This window comes from Xyrauchen texanus, chromosome 37 (genome assembly GCF_025860055.1).
Source record: "Xyrauchen texanus isolate HMW12.3.18 chromosome 37, RBS_HiC_50CHRs, whole genome shotgun sequence".
Lineage (NCBI taxonomy): Eukaryota > Metazoa > Chordata > Actinopteri > Cypriniformes > Catostomidae > Xyrauchen > Xyrauchen texanus.
The window spans coordinates 29,555,089-29,565,301 of NC_068312.1; the positions used below are offsets into that span (position 1 = coordinate 29,555,089).

The 10,213-nt window shown below is 36.9% G+C and overlaps 1 protein-coding gene, 1 long non-coding RNA gene and 5 other non-coding genes across 7 annotated transcripts; all 7 read left to right on the forward strand.

Annotated features, from left to right (window-relative positions):
• Positions 1–528: 528 nt before the first annotated feature.
• Positions 529–3,687, forward strand: LOC127631009 (uncharacterized). The gene is made up of 11 exons (XR_007968907.1): positions 529–562; positions 1,000–1,040; positions 1,218–1,253; positions 1,455–1,483; positions 1,667–1,715; positions 1,899–1,929; positions 2,107–2,167; positions 2,347–2,464; positions 2,606–2,676; positions 2,802–2,845; positions 3,025–3,687. It is a non-coding gene; the product is annotated as an uncharacterized LOC127631009 (long non-coding RNA).
• LOC127631352 (small nucleolar RNA SNORD74) lies at positions 853–924 on the forward strand. Its single transcript, XR_007968940.1, has one exon. It is a non-coding gene; the product is annotated as a small nucleolar RNA SNORD74 (small nucleolar RNA).
• Positions 1,086–1,154, forward strand: LOC127631356 (small nucleolar RNA SNORD75). Its single transcript, XR_007968943.1, has one exon. It is a non-coding gene; the product is annotated as a small nucleolar RNA SNORD75 (small nucleolar RNA).
• Positions 1,523–1,603, forward strand: LOC127631350 (small nucleolar RNA SNORD79). The gene has a single exon (XR_007968938.1). It is a non-coding gene; the product is annotated as a small nucleolar RNA SNORD79 (small nucleolar RNA).
• On the forward strand, positions 1,746–1,830 carry LOC127631354 (small nucleolar RNA snR60/Z15/Z230/Z193/J17). The gene has a single exon (XR_007968941.1). It is a non-coding gene; the product is annotated as a small nucleolar RNA snR60/Z15/Z230/Z193/J17 (small nucleolar RNA).
• On the forward strand, positions 2,886–2,955 carry LOC127631351 (small nucleolar RNA SNORD47). Its single transcript, XR_007968939.1, has one exon. It is a non-coding gene; the product is annotated as a small nucleolar RNA SNORD47 (small nucleolar RNA).
• Positions 3,688–4,482: 795 nt separating the features above from the next.
• On the forward strand, positions 4,483–9,176 carry LOC127631049 (torsin-1A-like). Its single transcript, XM_052109006.1, has 6 exons — positions 4,483–4,837; positions 5,027–5,149; positions 5,554–5,819; positions 6,318–6,493; positions 6,703–6,827; positions 6,945–9,176. The coding sequence occupies exons 1-6, from the start codon at positions 4,672–4,674 to the stop codon at positions 7,190–7,192; spliced, it is 1,104 nt and encodes a 367-aa protein (XP_051964966.1). The 5' UTR covers positions 4,483–4,671; the 3' UTR covers positions 7,193–9,176.
• The last annotated feature ends 1,037 nt before the right edge of the window (positions 9,177–10,213 follow it).

A 10,213-nucleotide genomic window follows, 5' to 3' on the forward strand; every position in this document is an offset into this window, starting at 1 on the left:
AAGAGTGCTGGATCAGACCTCGAGTTCAAAAAAGAAGCCATTGTTGTTTTGTTTCATTATTTTGAAGAAACTAATATAATGTTATAGTGTATCTCAATTGATAAAGATAAAATATTGTATTTATATGTGGGTATTATACATAAAGTTAAATGGATTAAAACAAATAAACGGAAATTAAAATACATCTGGAAACGATATATAAAAGTAGGCCTACTGTTCAACTGCTTACTACATACAACATTTTTCTTTAATGTAATTTTTGTTGCTTCACTTTTAGTTTTTTACATGTTCGTGTTATGATAGTGTTTTTTAAATTGTTAAATGTACTCATGTTTGTGAATGGTTTAAAAAAAAATTTTAATTAATTAAATAAAACAAAATAAGAGGAACCTCCTACGGGCAGTGCAGCGCCACCTGGTGTAAGTTAATTGCAATTTCAAGTGTAGAGGGTGGGTTTTTCCTCAGGAATTTTCCCAGAACTCATTGCGCGGAAATGGTATAAAATCCAAAGCGACACGTTCATCCGGTCTCATACAGCTATGGCGCGTGCAAGGACTGTTAGGTAATTGCTACGTCTGTAAAATATGAGGTTTATATTTTTTAAACCTTACTTTTTGGCGGTTATACTGTTCGATGGTGATTTGTTTGTTGTTATCTTTAAGTTGCATTGAGTTGAGATTTTGTCGAATTTCTTTTAATGTAGACTCTAGAGCCACGTGTTCAAGGCCTCAATTTTTTTAGTTTTTTAGAATACTTGTGCTACTTGATTGTAGGCCAGCGCTACTTTTATTCACTGTAAGCCCACGTGGTTCTGGAAATGTTAGTTATAGCCCAGCAAAACCTCGTGTGCACTTGAATGACGAAAATTATGTTGGTAGGGACATCTGAAATGCTGATGAATGCCAACTTTTCTGACATGTTAAACTGCTATGTATTTTCCATGCTGTGTAGTGTTACTTGCAGCTCCTGATGTTTTTTTTGTTTTGTTTTTTTTTGTAGGTCTGGTTTTGTAGATTTCAGGGAGAGATGTTGGACAACAGGTAAGCAGTATAAGTAATGAGCCGTTGTGTAATTCTGTATGCCAAATCCTGTGATGAATAAAGTGTAAGAGTAGTGGACAGAAGTGGTTTCTGAAACTTAATAATTCTGAGGATTTCTATTGGTCTCTTTGAACTTTAATCTTAAAATTGCAGTTTTTAATGCATGTTCTGTTACAGGGATTTGGAATGACGCTTGGAGCGATGTCTGACAAGGTATCTTAAACTTTCTAAGCTGTACTGCACAATATGCTTTGAAATAAGTGCATGTGATGACTCCATTTGCTACTCTTGAGTTCAGGCTGATGAAATTGCAACCACCAAAATTGCATATCTGAAGCACAATATTTACATGCATTGGCTTGTATATTTGCTCATTTCTTGGTATCTTAACTATCAATTTATTCACCCCAATAGATACGTGTGCAATGTGGCTGACTTGAAAGGTGAGTGTTGAGGAACTTTGCCATCTGGTCACTGTCAGTTACTGTTTATGATGATTGTTTCATAAAACAATGGGAATCTCTCTGAATTAGACTGAAAGACTCAAACATACTGAAACGGTGCAGATATCTTGACCATTATCCTCCATTTTTCCTCCATACTAAGTTTTCAATTTGTTGCTGCAGGTTGCCCCAGAAGCATGTGGTTCATGAGAACTCGATCAGTGGTGCATGAGTGAGTACTGATTTTGATGCGTTTAAACTTTTGATGCAAATGATGACTGCATAGTTCAGCAGAAAATCCATGTAGAACACAGAGCAATGTCTTTCGCTCCTATCTGATGCATCACCAGTTTTCTAATTCCATTTAGTGATTTGTTTTTTGTGGGGGTGCCTTACAAAAGCTTTCTCTTTGCAGAATGGGACCTGAAGAGCAGCACACTTTCCTGGTTGGTTTCTTTTTAATATTGGAATAATGTTAAGACTTGATGGGAAATGGTGACTGCCTAGTTTAGCAGAAAATCTATGTATAGATCAGAGCAATGTATTTAACTTCTAGATGGTAGAACTTCAAAAAGTGGCACGATTAAAGCGTTTTTGCTTCTAAAATCTAATTTTGGTTTCAGATTTTGTGAAGCTGACATCTGTCTGGGGGCCCGCCCGCCCCTATGACTTCAGTACTTCTGGGTAAGTGTAGCCATGCTCTACTTTGCTAGTGGTACAGTGTGTAGTCTTGAAGTGATGACAGCGAATCAGGTCTCTGATCGTGTTGAGGACATAGATCGTTTTCTGATTGAGACAAAGTGAAAACATTCAGCGTCCCTATTATACGAGCTTGGCAATAAAATATTTTACCCCTCTTTAAGGGTATGACTGGCCATTTTCTGAAGTGGACAACTGGGAGTTATAGTCACCGGCTCCATGGTGATACCATAAAAGTCCTTTGGGTGTCATTTAGCCTTCATCCCTTCTGATTACCACAATGTTAGTAATTTACACTTCACCGCCTCTTGTGATGAATTTTATATCCTCTGAAATTGCTATGGAGTATGGATATTAGCTCTTGTCTGGTCAATACGACCGATCTATGTTCTGAACCTTATGGTGGCTGTTTTGTTCTAACAGGTATGCTCGTTGACCGGTGCAACACTGGGCTGACGCCTCAAATGTGATTTCTGATACGTACTTCTGACAAGGTGTCTGGTGCTCTTCTATTTTGTTCTGAACTGTCCATTTAATTTAGACTGTCTTTAACTGAACCCAGGTCCTGGGTTTGGCCAAAAGTCTTCTGTGACCTAATCAACTAAAATCTGTGTTTTAGGTATCTGGCTTTTGTCATAAGGATGCCTTTTATGAAGAGCTAAGGTGCGACTAATGCAACTTTTACTGATTTTGTTACTTTATAAACCTGTGATGACTCGATTCTGCCAAATGACTACTGATTATACTCCTACCGTTCCATTATCTCTGAGGTTGTTTTTAAAAAATGCTAATTTATGTTGGGAGTTAAGATTTTTGCCTGAAATGCCCTTTTATCTCTACAGGATATTCCCCCTCATCCACCTACTGACTGCACATCAACATTATGATCAAAAGATCTGGATTTCAACTATTGCTGTCTGGTTGCGGTCCTCATCCCCCTCCTAAAAAGCCCCTTGAACACTATACTACCCTGCTCCTTGTCATTAAGGCATAGTCCACTTCAACTTGTCATTTGTTTGCCCCTTATGCATCCCAGATGTGTAAGACTTGAAAATTTAAAGCGTAAAACGGCTTTAGGTCCATGCAAGTGAATGGTCAACTGGGTAATGCATACATTTCGTAGTGGTAGTTAAATCCATATCTTCAGAATATGGTGGGTGTGTGGAAAATAAATATTGTAGGTTTTTTTTTTTTTCTCTTTCTCATCTGCACATTCCTATCTCCACCTACTGGGCTGGGAGGAGACTTTATAGTAAAAGCATTTAAATATTGATGTTTTTATCACCCTCAACTAACATGTTGGTTCTGAAGATTTGGATTTTACAACTTGAGTTGAAAGATTACTTTGTGTTGTTGTACTACTTGAACCTTTTAAAGGACAGCTCTCCAATTTTAAGTCCTTTTAAATGCAAGTAAATGACTTAATTTTAGGGTGAACTAACCTTTTTAAACCTTGAGTTCTGTGAAGTCAATGAATCCTGTTACTTCAATAAAATGTGTTCATTATGGAAGGTTTGTGTTCTTGATGTGTTTCTGCCAGCAACAGGCTTAAGATTCAGACGTTTGTGTCTGATCCTGAATATAAAAATGAATTCACGGTTTGGTATAAATATCCACTCAAAGTTTCAGTCCAAGGTCGTGTTGATAGTCTATGGATTGTTTAACTTGGTGTTTTGTTAACTAGTACAGCATGATTTGATTTGGCAACATGCGCGTTCCGTTCTTTTTCGATTTGTTCCTTTCATTAAATAGTGGTGCTTGCCAATACATTTATTCCTGCGAGGGCGGGTTGTTAGCGTTTAAACGTTAGTATAGCCGAAGTAACTTTGGGAGACTTGCACCACTGTAATCGTTTGAACCCTCCCAAAGTATTCCGGCAGTCTCTAAAATTACTTGCAAATCACCACAATCGACTGATTCAGCGCTGTGAAAAGTCACTGATACCATGTGACAAGAGCGTCTGCGCTTAACGATCTGGGTAAGCCTTAACATCAGAGTATTAAAAGCAATTGGATCGAAAACCATTCAGTTTTAAAGGAGAAATATTTACACCCATTTTAACTCAAGCCTTCATGGAATGTGACTCGTATCAGCGTAAATCTCGCAATTTCTTTTTAATGTTGAATGTAACTATGCTTCTCTAATTCGTTTTAAGAAATTAATTGCCACAGCCGCCAGGGAGTTTGTTACAGCTACTGAGAGTGACCGAAAATTAACTTAATCCACCTAGTTTTCATTTTCAGACGTAGGTGTTTTTTTTTTTGTTTTTTTTTTGATCTGAGTAAAAACAAATAGTATTTGCTGTGATCTCCCGGTAACCGCTTAGCCCCGCCCATTTTAGAAGCCCTTTCATAGCTTTCTTCCCACTGTGCCATTTGATGCGGCCTGTCTGCAGTTAAAATCGGATGCTGATTATTGAATGGACCTATAATTACATTTAATAGCTCAATGTTACAGTTTTCGCATGATCTATATTTCCGTCGGTACCGATGATTTCAACCGTTATCTTACTCGCACTCCTGGCTGTTTCGGCTGAAGCGGAATTTTTTCAGTTCGGTAGCATTTCAAATGTGTCTACCTATTATTTCAATTACATCTATTGCAATATCTGGGAAGGGGACTGTCAGCCAAACCAGGATGATGGAACCCAACAAGGTAATATGAAGAACGTTTGTGAATAATTTACATTGAAAGCAAACAATGCATTTTATAGTGCAGCAAAGTATAATGCACATAATATAAATATATGAATCATACATAATGTAAGCACAAAAAAAAAGTAGTGCATGATATTTTTTTATTTCCAAAACTGCAGGCTGATGTAATATACTTTTCTCTTCTCAGTGCCAAGTGGGGACATTTGGTCAGGGTTTCCCCAGTACTACACTGGCATGCTGACTGCTTGGTATTGTAGCATGGGTCAGTGCTGTGATTCAGGGGACTGTAGGATTACAAATAATGTCACCGGTAAAGCAATCAGCATTAGTATGCATTAACAACACCTGGGATTATATTAGTTTCCACAAACCTTGGAATATCTGAAAATATTACAATTGTGACTTCTAGGAAGCTGCAAAATCAATAAATAAAAAATGAAATACACATTTTTAAAGTCTATGGAAATTTCAATACCCTATAAATGTGTGTGTGTGTAATTGGCTAGAAGTTGCATTTTGAGAATGATTTTTAGAAATCCTAATCCAGTAATAAGTGATGGAAATTCATTGGTCAATGTGTGTGTGTGTGTGTGTGTGTGTGTGTGTGTGTGTGTGTGTGTGTGTGTGTGTGCAGACAGCATAGTGAATAGGTCTGAAAACAACTTGGTAAATGATTTGAAAATGTGATGCATTATCCTGTGGATGCATGTATAGGTTTAGAGAGAGATCTTCAGCTAAAGCTCCATGGGCAACATCTGTCTCAGTCTGTGGTTCTGAAAGCGATTCAAGGCTTCATCAAAAACCCAGAGTCAAATAAACCACTGACTCTCTCCTTCCACGGTTGGTCTGGGACAGGCAAGAATTTTGTGGCCCGCATAGTAGCAGACAACCTTTACCGGGATGGTATAAAGAGTGAATGTGTGCGTTTGTTCATTGCCCCGTTCCACTTTCCTCATGCCAGATTGTTGGACGTGTACAAGGTGAGCAAAATTTGGCATGGGTAACATGATGCCAATGCAATTTTTTCTGATTCTGTGCTAGCTGGGTGATTTACAATACCTTTTATAAAGGAAATCAACTGTTTTTGGTTAAATAAGTGTCAAAACTTAGTATATGTTGTGCTGTTTCTATTACAAGTAATTTGCTTAAATATATTTTGTTTAAAAAACAAATTACTAGTGATTCTTGAACTAGTGGTTCTTGCCACACACCTCACCTAGGCAGTGGTCCAATACAATCACACTATTTGGGCATCTGGGGAACATGTATTGGAACATTGCCATTAGATAGTACCAAAGTCATAGGACGTTTGTATTATTACACAATACAACCTTTAAATAGTAAGAAAATCTGATCCAATGAACAGAAATTTCAGTATGCCAATGTGGGGTGTCACATTTTTTAAATGTTTGTGTACTTGTTGGTGAATCCTAGTCTTACGGTCAGTGTTTGTATTTTTGTGGGTGCGTTTGGGTCAGGGCCAGCTGAGAGAAGCCATTCGAGACATGGTTCTGCGGTGCCCACAGACTCTCTTTATCTTTGATGAGGCAGAGAAGCTTCATCCAGGACTCATTGATGCCATAAAGCCCTACATGGATCACTATGATAATGTGGATGGGGTCAGCTATAGGAGAGCCATATTCCTTTTCCTAAGGTTGGTGTGTTGTTTACAGGCCCTAAAACTGTAAAATTATTTCTAGGCAAAGGTTAAAATAACACAATGTATAATATAAATAATCGTCATACTGTATTACACTGTATTATTATACTGTCATATACATTGTAATAAGAATCTTAACATTACAACATCGTTGTACTTAACCACTCATATGATGTCTAATGGCTGTTTCTTTATTGCTTTAGCAATATTGGTGGTGCTGCCATCAATGAGGTGGCACTGGATTTCTGGCACTCGGGACAGAACAGGGAAGACATCGGCATGGAGGACTTGGAGCATCTTCTTCGGGCTGAAGCCATGGAGGCAGAAGGTCTGAAAGCCAAAGAGAAATATGGGGCTTTGATTGGGTAGCAATAGGGCAACTAGTCTAACACTTTCCTATTCATTGTTGTATGATTACTGTTCCTGTTATTTTTTACCTCTGCAGGAGGTTTTGCCCAGAGTGAGCTCATGTCAGGCCATCTGATTGACTTCTTTGTACCATTCTTACCTCTCGAGTATCGGCATGTGAAACTGTGTGCTCGTGATGCATATGCAGCTCGTGGCCTTCAACCAGATGAGGGGACGCTGGACGAAGTGGCCAAGGCCATGTTGTATATACCTAAGGAGGAGAAGCTCTTCTCTGCACAGGGTTGCAAATCAATTCCTCAACGGATCAGTTTCTTTCTACCATAACGGAGCATAACTGAGAATAAAGGAACAGAGTATACTTGAATAAAGCAGAAAATAAGCTGCTAATATCTTAGCTGCTAATATCTTAAATGCTAAATACTTGTTTCACAACATTGAAAATGCAGAAGAAACATAGAGATTCAACTCTATACCTCACAATCTTGAGACTTAGGACAGGGAGAATGGAGGGTTGTCCATGGCAAACCTTACTCTAATAGTGTTTTAATTTAACTTTTTACCTACTTGTATTTGATTGATTTCTCCCAACCAGCTTTACAGTTTACATAGTACATTGGCTTGCACTAAAGTTACTTAAGTTCTTAAAAATGAGCAAAGAGCACATCTACTGTAATGCACTTGGATTGAAAGCCAATAAGGCAAGATAAGTGAATATCTTGAAGGTATAACCATAACACTGATTTACATGTGTTTGCTTGTGAATGATCAAATAGAATCAATTAGCAACTCAAGTATTGACCAGCTAAAACAGTAAACCTGGTTACTTTTGCTTGTTATATAGTAAGGGACACAAAAGGGACTTACATAATTATCCATAAGTCTGCATCATAATTTGCATACTATCCAATAAAGTAATATGCAAGATAAGGTTTAGTGCATCCCAAATCACAGTGCACTGATAAATGTATGGCAAAGGGACCGGTATACTGTTTCCGGTGGATTTTTTTGCATCTTTTCATGCATCTTGGGCTAATAATGCTGTGGAAGAGGGGTAGTTTGTGTCGATACATTTTACTGAAGAATTCATGTTAGTGCTTTCATTTTAAGTGCATTACTGTAAATGTATTTTGCGTTCAATTTTTACAATCTGCGGGACAATTCAGAGTTATTTTTGGTGGTAATGACGGCATGCCAGATATGTTTTCGATGCAGCTGAAGTTGTATTTAACACGTAATACTCCTTTGTTAAGTACGTTGTACATTTTTTGGGATCAAATTAAACACATTTATGGTATTATTTATTGTCATGTGCATTTTCAGGTTACAGTGTTCATGTTGTTGTTGTTGTTGTTTTAATGGATCACATCGGGAATTGTCACGTGCACTTCTTGTTTAAATTCATAATATTGATGTTTTCCATTTTTATCACTCTCCGTTATAGTACAATTTTAAAAGTGATGCAGTTGGGGCTGAAGAGGTCCCGATAAGCCACTGAAGATATCTGATATCTTTTCAGATATCTGAATTGTTTTTTTTGTTGTTGTTGTTGTTTTTTTTTACCATAGAATGCATATGTGGGTCAAAAATTACCTTGTGTCTATTTTTAGGACATACATTTTACATGAAGTGGTCTTTTGATCTGCCACTCAAGGTATTCCTCAATTATGGTGTTTCCTATCATGTTAAGTGACTAACATTTAGCTGAATCATTTTTAACTTATAAGAGAATTTGCATCACTATCCCTATGTGGGTCCTATTTAACCCATATGTGTATCCTATGGAATTCAATGCTTTAAACAGCTGTTTTTTTTTTTTTTTTTTTGTTCATTTAACATTTATGTAATTAAATATATGGTAAATACCATGTTCATATTTGTATGTGTAGTATGCAAGAATAGAAAGTTGTCATTCAACCAATGCTTATATCCAAAATGCTTGATATTACACCCATTACAGGGGCATATTTCATGGAGCAACCTTAGGTTAAATGACTAGTTCATGGCAAGGGCGCAATGGTCATAGCTCTTGGACCACTTCTCAGTGTGGTTTGAACCTGCAACTTTTTTTTTAGTATGTCTCACCAATCAAATCAACAGAAATGGCTATGGCTACATAGGGTAATATAGTTTTATTTGGCAATATAGAGTACTTAAGGTTTAGCACAATTTTTTTAAACATTTTATCCTTGTCCATTGTTCTTATGTGTTGTTGAGATATTTCATATTTTACCACCAAACATGGAAATTGCCCATATTTCAGCTTTTTCACCCAAAACTCCTACTCTATTTTTTATGTTTCTGAAACTTCAGAATTTAATAAAAGGTTATTTTACTTTAAATAAAAGTTTTTTTTTTATCCACATATGAATAGGGGTGAAGCTCCATATGCATTCTAGGTTTAAAGAGCAGGTCAAAGCTTATATGGTTTAACTTGATATACATGAGCCTGAAGGAATAATTTCTTTAAGTGTATATAGTTCAAGGCTTGTTTTAATGCACTATTATTTTTACTTATTATGCCAGCACTCGTTTTTCTGCTCATTTATCAAATTAAATTGACTTTATTCACTTCTCATTTTGTAAAAAGCCAGAAAGTTTTCTCCTTGCTTCAAATCACGTCAGCCATTTTGTTGTCCACATTTGGTTTTACTCTCCAGCCTTAATAATGTTACTACTACTGAAAATACAGTCAAGGTATTTATAAACTTAACTTTAAAGTTTTTTATGAATTATTTGAAATCAAACGGTAAAATGAGCTATTGTACATGTTTGGTCTACAAACCATTTAATGATGACACAGGCCTTAGTGGGTAGCTTTAAAACTTGAAATTAAATGACTGGTCTAAATATGCAGTTTTGTGTTTATGGTTGCACTTGGCTAGTCTGTTCTTTTCAGAAAGAGTAGAAAGTAGAATTTAAATTCTACATTTCTTGGACCTACTAAGTAGAGGGAATTGGACATTCCATGAGAAGAAATGGGAAGTACAAATATGTTTTATTTCTATTGAGATAACATCTGAACAATTTGGTGGATTTACAGAAGTGGAAATAAAAATGCATTATTGTATAGTTTTTTGTTTTGGCCCATTTCACCAGCACAATATAGCGACATAAGGAGATGAACCATAATTTCAAATTAGCAGTAGATTTCATACTCATTTCAGACTGCCTCACACATATCAAGGGTCACACATTTTCCTACATTTGGACATCCTACCTATGATCGTCAGGGTGATTAACCTTCGTTGTGCGCACGCGTGTGTGTACGTGCCAAACGCGTAGTCAGTTGTCACTGGCCTAGAAGGACGTTCCACGGTATTCCGCAAAAAAACCTGATTGGCTGGT